This window comes from Dendropsophus ebraccatus, chromosome 1 (genome assembly GCF_027789765.1).
Source record: "Dendropsophus ebraccatus isolate aDenEbr1 chromosome 1, aDenEbr1.pat, whole genome shotgun sequence".
NCBI lineage: Eukaryota > Metazoa > Chordata > Amphibia > Anura > Hylidae > Dendropsophus > Dendropsophus ebraccatus.
This window is the reverse complement of record NC_091454.1, coordinates 227,553,858-227,574,968: the sequence shown is the minus strand read 5'-3', so window position 1 is coordinate 227,574,968 and position 21,111 is coordinate 227,553,858. Positions and strand designations below refer to the sequence as shown.

The following is a 21,111-nucleotide window of genomic DNA, read 5'->3' as shown; positions in this document are numbered from 1 at the left end:
TTAAAGGACATACAAGTCTAGTACCTGAGATACTTATAGATCTGTCCATGTAAAGCCTTCTTAATATCCTTATTCTTTAGACTGTATATAATAGGGTTGATGAGAGGGGTAAATACAGTATATAGCAGGGAGAGGATCTTACTGATGATCGAGGATTGTCTTCTCTTTGGAAAAACATAAATACTGAATATAGTCCAATAGAATATGGAGACCACGATGAGGTGGGAGCTACAGGTGGAGAAGGCTTTCTGTCTACCAGTACTGGATGGGATCCTTAAGATGGTGACAACAATTTTGGCATATGAAAAAATAATTATTGTCATGGGAAATACAGTTAATGGAATGCCTAGTAAAGAAATTTCCAGCTGAACATTGTAGAGATCAGAACAGGAAAGTTCTAGAAGAGGAAGAGTATCACAGAAGAAATGGTCGATGATGTTCGGTCCACAAAAGTTAAGCATCAATATTGTTATAAGGAGACACAAAATAATGAAAAAAGCCGACAACCATGAGATGACGGACAATATCATACTGTATGCACTTGTCATGATGGAGGAGTAACGGAGGGGATTACAGATGGCCACATATCTGTCATAGGACATCACTGCCAGGAGGAAACACTCTGAAGCTTCTGAGGCACCAAAGAAATAAAACTGAGTCATACAACCAATAAAAGTAATGGCTCCTCTATAATACAGCAGAACATTAAACATGTTGGGGACAATATCTGTAGATAATAAAATGTCATTGAAAGAGAGTTGTGAGATGAAGAAGTACATTGGGGTGTGGAGGATCTTGCTGGTGGACACCAGGATGATGATCAGGAGATTCATGAACATTGTAAACCAGTAAATCACAATGAGCAGAGAAAACATTAGAATTCTTATATTCTGACTGACCTGAAATCCTAAGAGGATGAACTCTTTGACAGCTGTCATATTGGTCTTCTCTGGGGGTGTACTTACTATAGAGGAGGCCCATGTGGCTGCTATGGGGGTCCCGGAGATAGAGGGTCCAGTCCAGGCTGATCTTGTCCTCATTGTAGTTGATAGGGAGAAGGTGCACAGGGATGAGGTCTTCACCAGAGCTAGAATGTCAGCAAGGAAGGGGAAATGTACCATTAGTTCTGGAAGGGTTAGGAGTGATATTAACTATAAAAAGATACCATACTTAGTTTCATCTTCCCCATAGGGTTCATGTGTTCCAGATGTGAATCTTAAACCTACAGTATTTGTCATTTATTATTTATTTCAAGTTGTTTTTGACTAGTAGAGATCATAAAAGGAAAACAAAATAAAATGACTGAGCCGGCATAGGAGCACAAGGCCTGTAACACCATGCCGAATAATATGGACCACCATATGGTGCCTCAATAAGCCACCAAGTTACACAAATATGCTCCCTTAGATGTCTTAATTTACAGTGCAATACCTCTTTTGTAGCAGGTACAATACTGCTCAAAGACTTCAAACTTGGAGACCGTGTAGAGTGGTTAACTGCATAATTATTCTTTGGAACATTTCCCTCTTCTTCTATATTCAGTTCTTATTTTAAGACGTATCTAAGCTTTAAACAAACTTCTGAAATATTATAGAGGCATACAAGTTTAAAATCAGTGGAATGCTGGTGCTAGAACCCCACCAATCACTAAAATGAGGCGGTGCTTTGAAAAATGGAGATCAAACCACTCAAAAGTCTCATTTATAGAACAATCACTGGGTGTCCACACATAGACAAATACTATGTATACATCTCCAGAGTGTCACCAAATTATGTTGGGGTGAAAAGTTGATAACTCCAGCCAAAATATCTTATAGGCCACAAATAAAATACATATAGCAAATTTGGTACATACTATAGATGTGTCTCCTACCGGCTCAGTGCTTCCCTCTCAGAATCTATGTCCTGTTCAGCCTCCTGATCCCCATGAAACAGAAGAAGCTTCCAGTGTTCCGGGGCTGTTAGATGTAAGAACCTGCAGAGTATCAGACACATGAAGGTGCCCTATACTGCTATAGAGCCAGAAGAGGCCATATTTATATCCTGTACATACTGAGAAGCTTCATCCTAATCATCTCTGGGGAGATTTCTGGGCCCTTGTCTCCTGTGTAGATATTACACATCTATTCCCATAGCGTTCTTCATCAGTGACTTCACTTCTCAGAAATTTCTCTTTACAACATACAACTTGCCATTTATTACTAATAATAAGCTAGCCAAATAAATCAAATTAGATATTAGAATCTAACAAAAAAATTAAATTTGTCTGTTGGTCTGCAGATGGTAACTGGAGGAGTAGTCCAAGTTGACTAGGATAAAATGGAAGTGAACTGAAATTGATGATCAGAGATGTAAAATGGCAGGCCATGTAGGCTAAAAATATGATCCACAAAAGGTGGGCCAGATGTGTGGCAGATGGAACTCCTGAGAGGGGGCTGAAGTGTGCCATTTTGGAGAAGCAGTCCACCACAAACCAGGTGACATAATAGTCCGTAGAAGGACGGTGATCAGTGATGACATCCATTGTGGTATGTTGCCAGGGAAAACTGGGCATTGGCAGGGGTTGCAGCGACCTATTGGGTCTGCTTCTAGGGTCTCTGTTACAGGCACAGCTGACATGTGCTAAGACATTGTCCTGTTCATCTTTGGAGATGGTCAGAGTCAGAAGTGGCCAACATCCTCAAAACCGTGGTAAGAACTCACCTTCTCTTAGTGAATGGTACAACTGTCCTCTCGGCAGGATGTCTTCAATTTAGACTGGTGCCACTATGAGCAGACAGCTGAGGTTAATAGTATATTGTTGCTCCTCCTCCCGATCAGTGTGACAAAGAAATGTGAGAGTTAATCGCCTCTGACATATTTGTCTGCTGGCAAAAAATGCAGCTTCAAATCAAAGTGTGCAAAAAAGAACACCTAGCTTGGCTGCAAGTACGTGAAAGTTTTGTGGTCAGTGTAAATGACCACCAGATAAGCAGCTCCCTCCAGCAGGTAGCACCATTCTTCTAGTTCAAGCTTTATAACCAGCAATTCTTTACCCTCCAATGGAATAGTTTTTCTTGGCTGGAGAAGGGAAAAGAGCTTCAACACCATCACAGTTGTTGAAAGTGATTTTCGACTTGTCGCCTTTTAGATTGTATGAATCAGGTAGATTCAGCTTGGTAATGATCTGGCCAACGAGTTTGGGAATCATCGGTAAAGGATACTTATTCTTGACTGTGATCTCAATTATGAGAGCCGAAGGAAACCACTTTTTTCTCTATACGAAAAAGCCGTAACAGGACATAGACTTTTGAGCGGAACCAAATTTTCTATTTTTACTTGATGCTTTCTGACATTGCATGGGTCTTAGGGAGATGAAGTGTTAGGATAGGGACAGGAAGACATTCTAAGCAGCAACAGACAACTGGATGGTAGTCCCTGCACAAGACAATGCACAACACAATAAAGTGAGAGTCAGAAGTCAAAGTAAAAAACCAAACAAGCAGCTAAGTACAAAATCGTGTCCAAGGGGTAGTCAAAGGGTCAATAGCAGAAGTCAGGTAATGCAGGAATAGGAATGCTGGAAAACGCTAAGTCAAGATAAATTAGTAAACTAGCCACTATTGCAGGCGAGGAACATGAGACAAGGGAAGGTACAGTACTTAGGGAACCTATAAAGTCCCAACCCCAGAAGGCCTGTCCCACTTGCTGACAGCTGTCATTGACATCAACTTTAATTACATACACCATATTCCGATTGGCCGGCCCTGCTAATCACCAGGGATGCTGTCCGCGTTTCCGGCCACGCGCTCCAGCAGAGCCGGAAGCTAGGCACGTTACTCACATAAAGGCTAAAGTAGACATGATTGTCCAAATGATTGCAAAATGTCTATAGGGCAGTTATAATTGTGGGGGAGTGACAAGGACTTATCCTTCTTTGCAGGAGGCCACTTGCAGTTGTTTATCCAGACGATGGACGGAAGAATTATGGGCTAGGACCTGTTGAATAAAGTAACTAAGCTGAGCCAGAGTCCAGAAAGGTAGAGGTGGAGATGTGAACACCAGGGTATGACAGCACAAAATGCTTTAAAGAGACTTCTTCTCTGTCTAGGACCATTTCTCCTACAAGTGAGACTGGAGTTTCCCTCCTTCGGTGGGCATGTGTGAACCAAGTGGCCCTTGCCCCAACAATACAAACAAAGGCTTACTGTTTGCTTTTGTTGGGGTTCCTGGTCTGAAAGTTTTAAGCGGTCCACTTCATCCTGGATGACAGAAATGTCAGGGGAAGGATACTGCACAGGCCTTGGAAAGGCCGAAGCCAGGCAGGCAGGTCTTCTGAACATGCAACCTTCCTGGAGCATTCTTGAAATTGCAAGTCAACACAGGTTGCAAAAGTGATCAGGTCATTTAGTGTTGACAGGGGGTCATAATCAGCTAGCTTGCTGTTAATCCGATCAGACAGACCTTCCAAGAACACCACCACTTTGCCCATGGCAAGGTCTCCAGACAGCAGGGACCATCACCCTGGATTATTCCATGGATATGTTTTCACTCCCTCTGGTGCTTCATTTATAGTACCTGCTCTTGCACAGTAGTATTGTACTGTAATGAGCAGCAGATACCAAACTGATTTGGCTTTGGGCTACACCAACCAAAAACCAAAGTTTAAGTGCCCTTCTGCAATTAGGGGACACCAGGTTGCTCCCCATTTTTTCCATACAAAAATTGATCCAGCCCTAACAGGGGACATAGACTTCTGAATAAAACTCCATTTTTTAATTTTTTTCTGTAATGTTTTCTGACATTACAAGGAGACGATCACCATCTCCCTGGATTATTCCATGGATATCCTTTCACTCCCTTTGGAGCTTAATTTGCCTTACCTGCACTTGCACAGTAGTCTTGGACTGGTCTGAGCATACTGTAATGGGCAGCGGATACTGAGTTTAAGTGCCTGTCTGTGGTTAGTGATTGACTGAGCGAGCTATCACTCTAGAGATTCAAGAGTAACAGCCCGCTCAGTCAATCAAAGGCCATGTCCCTTCTCAGTCAGTGTTTGGTTGAACAGAGAGTGACATCTCACTCTGCCAACCACTGATTCACTGGGAAAACACAGCACCGCGGCCAGTGATTGGCTGAGCGGGCTGCCTCTCTCATATCTTGAGAAAGACAGCCAGCTCAGCCAATCACTGGTCGCTCCTCTGTCCTTCAGTCAGTAATTGCCTGAATGAAATGGAGGCTGCTTTAGACACGGAAAAGGAAACCAGGTATGTATAGATTTGTTAAGCTTGTTTTGTGAAGTTCAAAAATTTAGCAAAAAAAAATTTGCAAAACAAATTTATAAATTATCCGCTCATCTCGATAAACCTATTAACCTGTTTAATTAACCCCTTAACGACGATGGGGGTACATTTACACCCCCACTGCGTGGGATTTTAACACAGGAGGGCGTAAATGTAGGCCCTGGCTCGGTCCCAGGCTATGGAGCTGGCTTACAAGATGAGCTCACCCCATAGTGGGTGAGGACTGCCTGCTATCTGCCGCCAGGCCCTCACCCTCAATGGCGGGCTGCCGCAATAGCATGGCCACCCACGATCGCTCCAAGACTGCAACGTTTAAGTATAAGTGACCAGAGCTTCTCCGGTCACTGAGTGATCGGGACTGTCTGACTGCCAGAGGTCTGCTGCTTACCTCCGTGCAGTCTGATTTTCTGGTAGTCTGTTACAGGCCACAGGAAGGCTCAGAAGATTGTTGATAACACTGATCCCTGCTTTGCTAGTGTTACTGACCAATGTATGTAAGTGATAGTTCCCTAAGGGAACTACAAAAGTTTAAATAAATAAATAAAGTTTTACAAAATTCCACAATGCCCCTCCCCCCAAAAAAGTGAAAATCAACCTCCCTTTCCTTTTGATACATAAAACACATAAAAAGTAATACAGTTAATTAGCATATTATATACCATAGCGTGCATAATCATCTGATCTATTAAAATAAAACAATACAATACTATTCTCGCACGGGGAACGGTGTGAACAAAAAGTGGTAAAAAAACGCAGAGATTGCTTTTTTTAATTACATTTTATGCATAAAAAATTTATAAAAAGCAATCAATACGTTTGATCTAGATAAAAATTAGATCATAACGCAAAAATGACGTCCAATATGGCCCAATAGATGAAAAAATAAATACGCTATAGGAGTTACAATAGGGCGATTTTAAATATGCCTATTTGCAAAAAAAAAAAAAAAAGTTTTACTGCTAATAAAAATAGTAAAATGTTAGAAAACCTAGTAAACATGCATATGGCTATTTTCAAACCAATCTATAGAATAAATAAAAAATGCCAGTTTCACCGTAAAAGTGCATTACGTAAACATAGAAGCCCCTCAAAATTTGTGGAATAGTTTCTTTTTTTTTTTTTTTTTTTACCCAAATTCACATAAATGATATTTTGGGGTTCCGTCATTCATTTTATGGCAGATTGAAAGATGCCATTACAAAGTACACTTGCTCTGGAAAAAAAAAACCCTCACGTGGCCCTCTAGGTGGAAAAATGAAATAGTTATGGGTCTTAGAAGGCGAGGAGGAAAAAACGAAAACGCAAAAATGACATTATTCGAAAGATTCAAGTTCGATCGAATATGTGTTCGAATATTCGAGTCTAAATTAACTTTACTAAAACAGCTAAACAATTATTTAGCTGTTTTATTAAAGTTTATGCTCCCTGGGAAAGCAGGGAATCAGTATTACAGGGAAGGGTATTACCGGCAATTAGTGACAATAAGTAATTGCCGGCAATAATGCCGCTCCCTGTAATAGTTAATATTTAATTAATAAAACAAAGTTTTGTTCTAAAAAAGTTATTTTTATTGTTCAATATCTTAATTAAAATGAATCCATGCTTTTGCAATTAAATATACTGTTAATAAAAAAAATAAATATATAAATAAATAAATGTATAGACAGGTATGTATATATTTATTTATTTACAGTATATTTAATTGCAAAAGTATGGATTCGTTTTAATTATGCTATTGTATAAAGAAAATAACTTTATTAGAACAAAAATGTGTTTTATTGATTAAATATTAACTACTACAGGAAACTGTATTATTGCCGGCTATTGCTATTGCCGGTAATACAGCTCAATGTACTAATTAATACTTTACTTTAATTAAAAAAACAAATGTTTCTTCTAATTATGTTTTTTTTTTTTTTATCACAATAGCAACATTAGAAAAAACATTTAGATTTATATGTCCGCCCAGCTGATTGGCTGAGAGGACATATAAAGAGCCGATCCCTGTCACAATGAGCTCAGTGGGCCGGGGACCATAGAAGAGAGAAGAAAGAAGAGAAAAGATAGAAGACATCGGAGGGTGAGTAGAAAGCTTGTGTTTTATTAATTTAATATTAACTACTACAGGGAGCTCTATTATTTCCGGCAATTCCTATTGCCGGTAACACAGCTCAATGTAATAATTAATACTTTACTTTAAAGAGAACCTATCACCTAAAAATCACTTTCCCTATTATCAAAGTACATCTCTCCCTAAGTCTATCTATGAAGATACAGGCTGCCTTTGCAGTCTGTATCTTATACTTTACCCAATTCCTGGTTTTCGGTGCAGCAAGGTCGGGCGCCGCCACCTTGATAACGTCACTTGCGTTCCAGCGGTGGAACGCAAGTAATGTAATCAAGGTGGCGGTGCCGGCCTTACTGCAGCGAACAACAGGATCAGGTAAAGTATAATATACAGACTGCAAAGGCAGTCTGTACCTTCATTTTGTGTATCTATGAAGATACAGACTGCCTTTGCAGTCTGTATCTTATACTTTACCTGATCAGTTGTTCGCGGCAGTAAGGCCAGCGCCGCCATCTTGATTACATTACTTGCGTTCCACCGCTGGAAGTATAAGATACAGACTGCAAAGCCAGTCTGTATCTTCATGGTTACACTAGCAGCGTGAGTCAGGACAGACATACACAGCGATCTCACGCTGTATAGCACGAGATCGCTGTGTATTCACAGAGCGGCGGCATGTCGGGAGTTTCCTGTCTCGAGCCGGCTCTTTTGAAAAGGGTCGACGTAGGCTAACACTAAGCTCCAACTTAGTAATGGATTCCGTCTATTAGACGGCTTCCACTACTAAGTCTATATAGTAAAGAAAAAAAAAAGAGACATAACACAAGTGAAAAATATTTTTTATTCAAATAAAAACACCCCCACACTACTTGTTGACCATTTTATTAAAGAAAGAATCCCAACAACTGCTGGTCATCGATGTAGTCCACTGAATCCGCCGTAATCCACAGGATACCGATATCTGAAAAACAAAAAGGAAGGAACACACACAAAAAAACACAAATAGGAGCACAACACTCATCATTGTGAGCGGTGTTGTGCACCTTACACTATGCAGCATCTTTACAGATCGCTGCTTACAGTGTGGCACCCAAGGGGTTAAAGGAGGATACACTGCATCCCCCTTAACCCTTTGGGTGCCATACTGAACAATCTTGCCCCCAGAGGGTTAAGTTAGGGTCCCCACTTAACCCCTTGGCAGTCAGACTGATGTCAGACTGCACCCATACCAGCAAGAAAGGGGTTAAGTGACACCCCTTCCTTGCTGGGATGGGTGTAGTGCAGGAGGGGAGAGATTTCTACTCACCCTCCGATGTCTTCTATCTTCTTTCTTCTATCTTCCCTCTTCGCTGGTGCCCGGCACACTGAGATCAGTGTGCCAGCTCCGGCTCTATTTATGTCCGCTCAGCCAATCAGCTGAGCGGACATATAAATCTAAGTGTTTCTTCTAATGTTGCTATTGTGATTTAAAAAAATTGCATAATTAGAAGAAACATTTGCTGTTTTAATTAAAGTAAAGTATTAATTAGTACATTGAGCTGTATTACCGGCAATAGGAATTGCCGGAAATAATAGAGCTCCCTGTAGTAGTTAATATTTAATTAATAAAACACATTTTCGTTCTAATAAAGTTATTTTCTTTGTTCAATAGCCTAATTAAAACGAATAAATACTTTTGCAATTAAATATACTGTAAATAAATAAATAAATAAATATACATATTTATTTATACATATTTTTTTTATTTACAGTATATTTAATTGCAAAAGCATGGATTTGTTTTAATTATGCAATTGAACAACAAAAATAACTTTTTTAGAACTAAACTTTATTAATTAAATATTAACTATTACAGGGAGGGGCATTATTGCCGGCAATTGCTATTACTGGTAATACCCTTCCCTGTAATACTGCTTCCCTGCTTTCCCGGACGCATTCCAGGGGTGTTTGCATCACTTTCTAAAGATGTCTTCGACTTGGTGACCTCTGATTCGTCGAATCTTGATTTCCAGGTCCCAAGGATTTTTCTCCCATAGACTATAATGGGATTCGATATTCGATCGAATAGTCGAATATCGAATCCAATCGAATATTTCACTATTCGCTCATCTCTAAAACTAACCAAACCAAAATTGCATTTTTTTGATAATCCCACCACCTAATTTTTTTTTTAAAAGGTGATCAAAGTGTCACATGTATCCAAAAAGTGTACTAATAAAAATCTTAACTTATGCCCCCCAAAAAACCTCACATAACTCCATTGGTGAAAAAAATAAAAATAGTACAGCTCTCACAATATGGTTTTCTGCAGTTTTCTGCAGCCACTATTCAATGAATAACGGCCACAGAAAACTGACATGTCAGTTTTTTTTGCGACTCCTTTTTTCTGCTACCTTGGGACTGGAGTACAGATGCGAACGAAAATGTGAATATTTAAATATTCTCACATGATAAATCCCAGCTGAGAAAATTCTTACGAATAACCACGCTCACAAGAGTCAAGAAAGCAAAAAACAGGCGCAGGCTGTCATATTCACACATACACCGAGCTACACTGTCTAGTAAATCTGTCGAAGGTCTGTGCACATCACACATACGCCAAAAAATGCTAAGGAGCACAAGGTACGCTGCTTGATACATGTCCCCCTATGTGTATACACTCCGGCCAGGATTTCCTTAGCTTGCAGCATAATGTAAGTTCAGTAGTAATAACGGCTGTTGTAAAAAAAACATCAACAACAGCCGTGATTTCTGCTGAACTTACGTTGTGTGAACATGGCCTAAATGTCATATACTACAGTATAGCAAAACCTGTATAAAATGGATATCACTGCAATTGTAGCGACGTGACGAATAAAGATAATAATCTAATGCATAGCAATATAGCAAAAAAAAAAAAAAACCTGCTAAATTTTAATTTTTTTTTGTTATTCGTACCACCTCATAAAAAAATTTATCTGTAAGTCACATGTCCCCCAGAACGGTACCAATGAAAACGTCAACCTGTCTTGCAAAATATTTTAGCACCCCAAGAGCTCTCTGACTTGATATAATGGCTAAAAAATGAAAAGAAAAAAACCCAAAAACTAATATATATATTTTTAGATTCCTCCTTCCCTCCACCTTGCTTCTCCTCAGGGACTCACTGATAATGCTGGTGACTACGTTCCCCGGGCAACTGAGGGGGCAGAGAAACCTGGTCTCCACTCACCAGTGTCCTACACGATGTGCCCGGATCTGCACTGCCCCTTGTATCCCCTTTCGGGATGATGAAAGCTCCTGTGGAGGGAGAGGAGATAGACCACAGGAATGATAATTCACATGTTACATCATCCCGCTTGTCTCTCTCCCATCCCTCACCGAATATTACCCTGATTTACATTACCTTGCCTGCCACAGCCTAGTCCAGCCCAGCTCGCACCTCTGTATGTTAGACAAGGGGTCGTGACCTTACCATTTTTGGTAGGAAATGAATACCGCATGCTTTAATAAATGGGGGAAATAAACACTATGGGGGACATTTACAAAGATTAAAGCCGAGGCATACACCAGGCGCAGATTTGCCCCCTCTACCCCTTCAGATGCGCCTCTTGCTGAAGTTAAGATGTGCTAAGTTTAGACCGAGGTACGAGTGTGCCAGTCTTCATAAATCCCCCCACACACACACACACCATATGTGCATTTCCCATAATTAGTGTATATTGAGGTGTACTGTATACCTTTTGTTGGGCTATAACATAATTAAAAAAAGGTTTTGCATGGAATTCTCCTTTAAAAGGTTCACCTTGGCCTCTTGACCCCAACCTTACCATTGGATCCTAAACAGAATGTATTGCTTAGGGCAATACATTTCCACTGAAAAAAAAAAATCAAAAGCTGCTGTCAGTGACGGGGTATGAGATGTGAGGGACATTGTGTCACCAAGTCTCCTTTAAGTGATGGAAAATGGTTCAGGAACAGGCAGTGGATGTAATGGAGGAGTCTTGTGTGTTTAGATGGTGAACAAGGAAGCTGTGGAGCTGCCCATGCTTTTAGGTGTATCAAACAATCCCCTCTACTGGGGTCTGTCTGAGACTTCTAGATCTTGGCCTACATGTTGTGCAATTTCTCACAATAACCATTCTGCTTCTCCTAGTCCAATAATACCACCTATTAGAGATGAGTGAAGGTGCTGGTCCGAGCTTGGTACTGGTTCGAGTATTAGGGTACTCGATGGTGCTCGGTACTCGGGCGACCATCTCGCGATACTCGAGACAATGGCATCTTCCTCTTCCTGCATGTTTGGCGGCTTTTCTCAGCCAATCACCATGCAGTAGAGGCTTTGGGACCTACTAGCATCACATGGGAACCCCTGCACATCGATAGCAGCGATTGACTGGCCAGATCAGATGACCTGGGCATATAAGAATCAGGTCCCGCGATGATCGCTTCAGACGCAGGCTGGAAGAGATTAGAGAGAGAGCTGCTGTCTGTCAGGGAGAGTGTTAGGGTGGGGGAAATAGTGTCTGTTAGGCAGGAATGATCCATAAAGAATCCAACAGTCCTTCTAAGAGCTACAACTATATTTTTTGGCCTCCTCTTCACTGCTGGCTGGGACTTGTAGTGCAGCTACCTCCATCTTAGCGGCACACTGTGCAGAACAACTAGTACCAGAAAGGGGACAGCAGGTGGTCCCCAAATAAATTGCCTAAAGTCCTCTCAGTACTATTTTTGCTGCTGCTGTACCTTGGCTTGCTGGGATCTGTAGTGCAGCTGCACCTATCCTGGCTGTGCAGTGTAACGGGTGCTCTAAAACATACAGCACCTGGTACAAACAGACTCCATAGACTACACCAAAAGTCCTCCCAGTACTCCTTTTTGCTGCAGCATCTTGGCTTGCTGGGACCTGTAGTGCAGCTACACCTATCCTGGCCGCACACTGCACCTTAAGCTATTTTAAAACAAACAAACAAAAAACACATTAGTGATATATTTTTGTCTTGCCTTATACTGAGGAGTGATGTCTGTTAGTTATCAAAGCATTTTAGCGGTACACTTTAGGCTCGCCAAATACTGGTGTGTGCTCTTCCATACTATTCACAACAGTCTAGTGTTTGCTTTCAGATACATTTACTACAGTCCAGTGAACAAGTGTGCTCTGCAGTACACCAACCACTGTCTAGTGAATACGTTTTTGCTATCTGTTTGACTCACTGGAGTGAATGTGTGTGTCCTCTCAGCTACATTCACTCCAGTCCAGTCCAGTCCAGTCCAGTTACATTCACTCCAGTCCAGTCCAGTTACATTCACTCCAGTCCAGTTACATTCACTCCAGTCTTTAATGCAGTTCACCCATGCTAGCCAAGGGAGTGGGACTGTGAGACACTGTTGTCAGACTGTGACGTTGTCAGGGCAGTAAGTCCGAGGGGGCAGCAGAGTGAGGAATTGGAGGAGGAGCTGGTGGATGAGGACGAGGTGACTGACCCGGGCTGAGTTGGTAAGCCTAGTGAAGACCGTGCTTCTGAGGGGGAGGCAAGTGCAGCACCAGAACAGGTTGAATGAGGCAGTGGGGTGGCCAGAGGGAGAAGCAGGGCAGAGCGAGTAGATCAGCAACTGTTTTATTGAGTTAAGCTCCTGTGTCGAGGCCTAGATGTTCACAAGTCTGGAGGTTTTTTAAAGAAAGTGAGTATGACCTACGGACTGTAGTGTGCAACCTGTGCCATGCCAGGCGGTGACAACAAGTTACCAAGTTAGATGAGTTAGTAGCTGAATCACCCAAAAATGTTGCCTGACACAGCATGGGGTTGACAATCAGAGTGAACAAGTTAGATGGGGTAGCAGCTGTCACCGATTCTGACCCTGGATCTGCTTATGGGCTGCCCACACCGAGGATTGGGGGGATCTATCTCAGTCATGGTTTCTTAGGCCTCTTCCTCCTCCTCCTACTTCTCCTCTCAATTACCATCCATGAGCATGGCCCCTTAAGTCGGTAGCTCTAGGCGCAGCAGCACTACCGTGGGTAAGCAGCAACAGGCGGTGCAGAAACTGCTGAGCTTAGGTGACGTGCCTATCAGGTGTTAAGCCCCTTTGAGGAGTCAACACAGATGAACAGCGGCGATGCCGCCATAATTGGCGTCACCATCCCGCTGCTTTGTCTGCTGGAAAACTCACTGCTCAGCATGAAGTCAGAAGCTTTGCGTTTGTGACAGGAAATGGGGGAAGAAGATACGTTGCTTGATAACCAGACCACCCCCAGGTCTGTTTCTCAGCGCGTATTGGAGGAGGGGGAGGAGGATGAGGAGGATGAGAGGAAGAGGAGGAGACTGTTGGCGAGACTGAACAGAGTACCTATGCTCATTCCTTCTTATCTCTTGAGCGTGTATGGGCTGAAGAGGAGGAGTTGGAGGAGGAGTAAATAGAGAGTCAGCCTAGTGAGGAGAGTGAGTTCTTACATGTTGGGACCCTGGCACACATGGCTGACTTCATGTTAGAATGCCTTTCCCGTGACCCTCACATTAGAAACATTTTTGACAACACCGATTACTGGGTGTTCACACTCCATGACCCCCGGTACAAGCAGATTTTTTACACATTAGAGTGAATCAGTATCAACAGGCCCTGGTGCACAAACTGAAACTAACCTACTCTTCTGACACCACTAGCGGCAGAGGACGTGGTTCGGTAGGCCAACTAGCGGAGGAGAGGAGGGGAGCCGGGGGGGTTGCCGTGGGGGTCACATGCAGGGTGGGTGACTTGGATGGCCACCATCGGGTGGGATGTGCGGGGGAAGGGGGGCGGCGGGTGCTGCTTTATGATAGTGCTGCCAATACCCATTACATTGCCTCCAGTACTTATTTCAGTGCCCCAGCCACCCCGGTCATAGTGCTCCAAGTACCAGTCCTAGTGCCCCTTCATACTTCTTCAGCCTCCAGACTTCCTTTGGACATAAATCTTGCATCCTTGGTCAGAAGCGGGGGAGGTGGGGGGTTGCCGCAGACGGCCACCATCTGGTGAGAAGCGGAAGCGGTGGTGGTGGTGGGGGGCATGGTACAGATGCAGGGGGGTGTGCCGCGGACAGCCACCATAGGGTGAGAAGCGGGAAGGGTGGAGACGGTGCCACGGGCGGCCACCATTAGGTGAGAAGGGGGGTGCAACCATCAGGTGGGGAGCACACATTGGGGTGGGGGAAAATGGGGTTACACACTGTGGGGGGGTTGCTGTTTCAGAGAGGGAGACAGTGATCAGCAGCAGCTGTCACTGTCTTACTGTCCTCCCCCACTTCAGTGGACTGGGTTAGAAGCAATAACCCAGCCGATTAAAGAGACTGAGGACACGTGACCCCGACACGGAGGGTGGGGGCCAGGAGCAGGGAGCGTGTTGGGTTGGACTGAGATTATATGCATTCGGTGGTGGTGAATGCATCTAGAATCTAGATAACAGCAAAACTATGCAGAATCCATAATAACTTTATATTGGAAAGATGGAAAGCTATGGTGGGCATGCAAACATAATTTTGGGGGGAATACCCCTTTAAGAGGTTAAAGTAACAATGTGTTTTTTTTATAACGATCAGCTTTTAGACGGAACAATATATCGTTTGGAAAAAAAGCGTTATTGCGAAAGTTTTAAGATCGCTTAAGCCCATCTCACACATAAATCGGTGACTGTTTACACAAAGCGATCTGCAAATTTTTAGCGACCGTCCAACGACGAATTTGAGAACATGTTGAACGATCTAAATGAACTATTTCTCACTCGTTGCTTGATCGTCCGTTGTGTTTACATGAACCGATTATCGCTCAAATGTGATTGTTATCGCGAAAATTCGAATGATAACCGTTCCGTGTAAACGAACCATAACAGATCGATATAGTGACAGAGAGGAGAGGATAGGAGAGGAGAGGAGGGCTGATTGTGGAAGGATTGACCAGTATGTCAAACCAGGGGGCAACTGTGGCTCCAACAGAGATTCCTGGCACTGCAATGCCTGGGCCATCTGCACGGCATCTGCTCCTGAGTTTGTCAGAATGGCTGGACCCAGAGACTTTAGATGTTGAAGATCTCATGAAGGCATCGGATGTTGAGCCAGTACATAACAGAAGTGACGCTACTGGAGTTTGGCTGTTTTCACTAAGATTCAAATCACAAATCTTAATGAGTTTGACCCAAAATTCACGAAGTTCGCAAAATGAATTTCCGGCTGCTTCGCTCATCTCTATTCAAAATATGAGACGTTCCAGGCTGGTAGCAATAACCAACGTGTTTCCACTCCTGACTGTCCGATACTTCTGGTTGTTTTTACTTTCTAAAAACTTTGTAAATGTTCTCAATAAAGTTTTAATTTTCACTGAACAAAATGCTGCGATTTGCTGCCAACTAAGTTTGAGAAAGTTTTCCTTCTCAAGAACACAGGAGACACGTGAGGTAATTGTCGAAACTTTCTATAGAGTTTCTAATATTCAGCAGAGAAATGTCTCTACAGGAAATTGCCACCGCCTCATGTAAGTTTTCATCTATTATTATTATTATTATTATTATTATTATTATTATTAGTAGTAGTAGTAGTAGTAGTAGTAGTAGTAGTAGTAGTAGTAGATATTATTATTTTTATTATTATTATTATTATTATTATTATTAGTAGTAGTAGTAGTAGTAGTATGGTTAGTAGTAGTAGTAGTAGTATGGTTAGTAGTAGTAGTAGTAGTATGGTTAGTAGTAGTAGTAGTAGTAGTAGTAGTAGTAGTAGTAGTAGTAGTATGGTTAGTAGTAGTAGTAGTAGTAGTAGTAGTAGTAGTAGTAGTAGTATGGTTAGTAGTAGTAGTAGTAGTAGTAGTAATAGTAGTAGTAGTAGTAGTAGTAGTAGTAGTAGTATGGTTAGTAGTAGTAGTAGTAGTAGTAGTAGTAGTAGTAGTATTATGGTTAGTAGTAGTAGTAGTAGTAGTAGTAGTAGTAGTATTATTATTATTATTATTAGTAGCAGTAGTAGTAGTAGTAGTAGTAGTAGTAGTAGTATGGTTAGTAGTAGTAGTAGTAGTAGTAGTAGTAGTAGTATGGTTAGTAGTAGTAGTAGTAGTAGTAGTAGTAGTAGTAGTAGTAGTAGCAGTAGTAGTGGTATGTGATGATGTCATCTGTAGTGGCATATTATAATATGATATAATATGCTATGATATTATTACAATCATACTGGCAGGGTGGATTTATCAGTGTTGTCTGTCATTGCGTTGTTTAACCCCTAGACGACCTAGGGAGTACCTGTACGCCCTGAAAGTCTGTGACCAGACGACCGTGGGCGTACAGGTATGCCCTGACCTATGAAGCACTCTCCGCAGCGGAGCGTGCTTCATAGGAGGTGGGGGCAAGCTACAGTGAGCAGCCCGGCCCTCACCACTAATGACAGGCTGCAGCGATCGTGCTGCAGCCTGTCATTAACCCATTAAACGCGGCACGACCGCGGCATTTAAGTGTAAGTGACAGGGGGAGTCCACTGTCACTTAACGATCGGGACCCCCACAGTGTGTCTGTAACGGACCCCTTGAGGTCTCTAACCTTCCTCCGTGAGTTCCGATCGGCGATCTGCTCACTGAGCCTGCACAGGCCACAGGCAATGAGCAGATCGCCTGTCACCCTGATCAATGCTATGCCTATGGCACAGCAGTGATCAGTGTGTACAAGCAAATAATTGTATGTAAAAAAAAACATTAACATTATCACCCCTCTTTCCCACATATAAAAATAAATAAACATATACTGTACTGTAGCGTGCATAATTTTCCGATCTAATAAAATATAACAAGTGTCATCACTAACGGCGAACATCGTAGGCGAAAAGGGGGAGAAAAGTGCGCGGATTACAGATAATATGTTACATATATATATATATATATATATATATAAAATTTATTAAAAGTGATCAAAATGTCTGATTTTCACAAATTTTGTATTAAAACTAGAGATCATGGCAGAAAAATGACGCCCCATACAGCCCCGTAGATGAAAAAATAAAACCGTTATAAGCGTCACAATAGGCCCCTTTTATTAATAATTAATTGCAAAAAAAAGGATTTCATAAAAAAAATACCTAACATTAGAGAATCTGTGTAAACCTGCATGTGGTTGTGTTCGGACTGACGTATAGAGTAATGGTATCATGTCGCTGTTACCATATAGTGCATTACGTAGACACAGGAACCCGGAAACGTTACCATATTGCATTCTTTTTTACGATTTCACCTATTTATATCTTCATAAATAATATATTTGGGATTCCATCATACATGTTATGGTAAAATGAAAGACGCCATTACACAGTACAACTATTCCTGTAACAAATAAGCCATTACATGGCCTGTAGATAGAAAACTGAGAGTGCTGGAGCTCTGAGGAGGGGAGGAGGGAAAAACGAAAATGCAAAAATGAAAATTTGTGCGGTCCACTGGGCATTTGAGCTTGGTCCTCAAAGGGTTAAAGGGAGCCTGATATCACTGTCACACTGCCCGATCCACCAGTCATCAGGACAGTTCTCGATGACTTCTCCATGCCGCACCAACTCTGATTGATTAACATCATAGGAGGTGATTCTGTTTCTGAAGGAAAGCGCCATGTTTTTATTGTAAGCCTGAACAACCCCTTTAAGACTATCCTTGTTTTAGACTTCATTTCGTACCTCTGTCCTATCCTTTGAGTTGGTTCCCTGCACCAGATATTGATCTGACATGAACCACAGTCCTGTCCAATTCTACCAACCAGTTAGACCATTTGCATTATGACGCACTGTGAGACAACACAACTTATGTTTATATGGGGGGGGGGCTGTCTAACATGAGCGCTACAGCTAGTGGGGATTACTATGACTGCTCGCTCTGGCTGTACTGAGGCTGCCGCACACAGCGATCATGACAGGCAGACTCCCCCTGGGTACAGTGTATAAGAATATATATTACATTGGGGAATGGACCCTACTCTGTATAGTTCTGTGCGGAAGCACTACATAAAAGCAGAGGATCGGGAAGAGCAGGACGTAGAAAGCCCTGCAGCAGCAAAGGGATTACCTGGGCAAGTGGCGGGACCTGAGAGGGGGAGGGGCCCAGTGTACTAACAATCAGCCTGTAGTGCAGGGTGAGCGGGCTGAACATGAGAAGACACAGGAGACAGAGAGAGAAAAAGGTGAAGGACCTGATCACATGACCTGAAGGTCCTCAACCCTACAGTGTGGAGAGCAATCCGACAGATAGGAGGAAGAGGGAGAAGAGTGAGCCGTACTGTGTGTCAGTGTGTGAGTTTGTCAGTTAGTGTCAGTCAATGTCTGTGTAAGTCAATCAGTCATTCAGTGTTGCTGTCAGTTAGTGTCTGTGTCAGTGTCAGTTTCAGTCAGTCAATGTCTGTGTAAGTCAGTCAGTATTGTAATGACTGGAGTTGTGGATCCGCTGAACCACCACTAGTGATGGTGTAGCTGCACCAAAGAGCAGAGTCTAAGGGGCCGCTGGTCTTCACCAATGCCCGCCGCAAGGCGGGATGGACTTGCTGTGACAGGTGACCACCAGGTCGCTACCCCTGGCTAGGCTTGCTAACGGTGGCAAATGGTGCAGCTGGAGACACGTGGGTAGACAGCAGGATAGGAGGAGGGTAGAAGCATGGCGGGGTAAGGCGCTCCTATGAGCCACGAGATAGCGGCGCCGGACCCCAGCATGTGGGCTCCGGCATCCGCTGTCAGAGGTTGGTGCTACTTCCACTGGCATCCAAAAAGTGCAATTGTGGGCCCTAAAGGGGTTCCTGACACAGCTTCTCCTGCTGCTCAACCTCTGTTGTAGTTTGTAGGCAATGTGGGGTCCCTAAGACCGCTATTCCTGCTGCTCGCCACCCTCTGGGGCCTTGGATCTTAAAATGATCTAATCTTGAAGCTATAGCCAGCCTGCAGAAGCCCTGTGGGGTCCCAGAGACTGATGCATGGTGTCATGTGTTCAATAACATCCCGAACATTTCCTGATATCTAGTTATGTTTTGGTTCAATTCTGAACAAAATAGAACTTTTTTGGGGGGGAAATTGTGAATCTGCTTTTTTGAAAAGGTTACTCATCTCTAATTTTTATATATTATTATATCTATGTATGTGGACTGTAAGAATTATACAGTATTAAGAATTTTATGCTTCTGGTTTGCAAGGATTGGAGAGTTAGAGGTACTCTATCAACACTGCACCCACATACTCTAGTTTGCACAAAAATCTGCAACTTTTTGCTGATGTACTGTAGGTCCTGGTCACCTGATGGTGGTGAGGTGTGAAGGGGTGTGGCCTCCTCCCGTGACTGATTTATCATGGCAAAAATCTACATCAGCTATGACTGCCCACAGCAGCCTCAGATTACCTGGATTTACTGAGGGGCATGCACCTCCCAATAATTCCAACCTGGAACACAGTCGGGGATTTAGCTACAACCACTTCAGTCTTATTATATTTTTTCTTTTGTGTTCCATATAAAATATTAATTTGATGGGTACTAGTTTGGTCTTTATGTGCTATAGCATGATTTGATGTAATGTAGTCTTCCCATGTTTGACTTATTTTACTTTCTTATTCTCCCTGCAGTTAAATCTGACTGAAGACACTGAAGAGTTTTTCCTCTTAGGATTTCAAGGAAGTCAACTCTTAAGAAATGTTTTATTCCTTCTTTTTATTGTTGCTTTTAATGCAACAATATGTGGGAACCTCCTGATCATCACCCTGGTGTCCACCAGCAAGATCCTCCACACCCCAATGTACTTCTTCATTTCACAACTCTCCATCACTGACATCTTATTATCTACAGCTATTGTCCCCAATAGTCTCCACATTCTACTGAATAATGGGGCGACCATTACTTTTACTGGTTGTATTATTCAGTTTTATTTCTTCGGTGGCTCAGAAGCATTTGAATGTTTCCTACTGGCTGTGATGTCCTATGACAGATATGTGGCCATCTGTAATCCCTTCCGGTACTCCTCCATCATGTCAAATGAATTTTGTGTTAAGTTAGTTGCTGTGTGTTGGCTTTTAGGTTTTGTTATTTCATTCATGTTCACCCTAACACCATCAAAGCTAACCTTTTGTCAACCTCATATCATTGACCATGTATTCTGTGACCTTGTTCCCTTATTAGAACTTTCCTGTTCTGACACGTCCATTGTCCACTTGGAGATTTACGTTGTAAGCCTTCCAGCAGTCTTCATTCCCACCACAATCATTGTAATTTCTTATATTTGTATTGTTTCTACCATCATACGGATCCCATCCAGTACCGGTAGACAGAAAGCCTTCTCCACCTGTAGCTCCCACCTCATTGTGGTCTCCATATTCTACGGGAGTTTGTTTAGTGTATACGTCATACCAACAAAAGGCCAAACCCTCACCATGAGTAAAATCCTCTCCCTGCTATATACTGTGTTTACTCCTTTGATCAACCCCATTATATACACTCTGAGGAATAAAGATATTAGGAAAGCCGTACAGAGAATATTTCATAAACATAAAGTTTAATTAGATTCAAAAAGACATCAGGACTTTGAGTAGCAGTACTGTATATCATCATAAGTGGAGCAGGACCCAAAATGGCTGATAACGTCTCTCTGGCTCCTACTCCACATCACGCTGAGCCCGGGAATCTACCCTACGAAAGACCAGAGGCATCATTGACATTGTAGAGGTGCTTTTGCATCAAACTACTTTTATTTTGATGTCTCCAACTCTCAGTCCACTGATCGCTGCTTTAAACCAAACTCGGCACTACCAGTCTGCATACCGCTATTACA

General features: G+C 42.5%; 2 protein-coding genes across 2 annotated transcripts; one reads left to right on the top strand and one right to left on the bottom strand.

Annotated features, from left to right (window-relative positions):
* Positions 1-17: 17 nt before the first annotated feature.
* LOC138786001 (olfactory receptor 6B9-like) lies at positions 18-938 on the bottom strand. The gene has a single exon (XM_069962591.1). It carries the CDS (start codon positions 936-938, stop codon positions 18-20), a length of 921 nt encoding a protein of 306 aa, XP_069818692.1.
* Positions 939-15,261: 14,323 nt separating this feature from the next.
* On the top strand, positions 15,262-20,839 carry LOC138785998 (olfactory receptor 6F1-like). Its single transcript, XM_069962577.1, has 2 exons — positions 15,262-15,417; positions 19,913-20,839. The coding sequence occupies exons 1-2, from the start codon at positions 15,262-15,264 to the stop codon at positions 20,837-20,839; spliced, it is 1,083 nt and encodes a 360-aa protein (XP_069818678.1).
* The last annotated feature ends 272 nt before the right edge of the window (positions 20,840-21,111 follow it).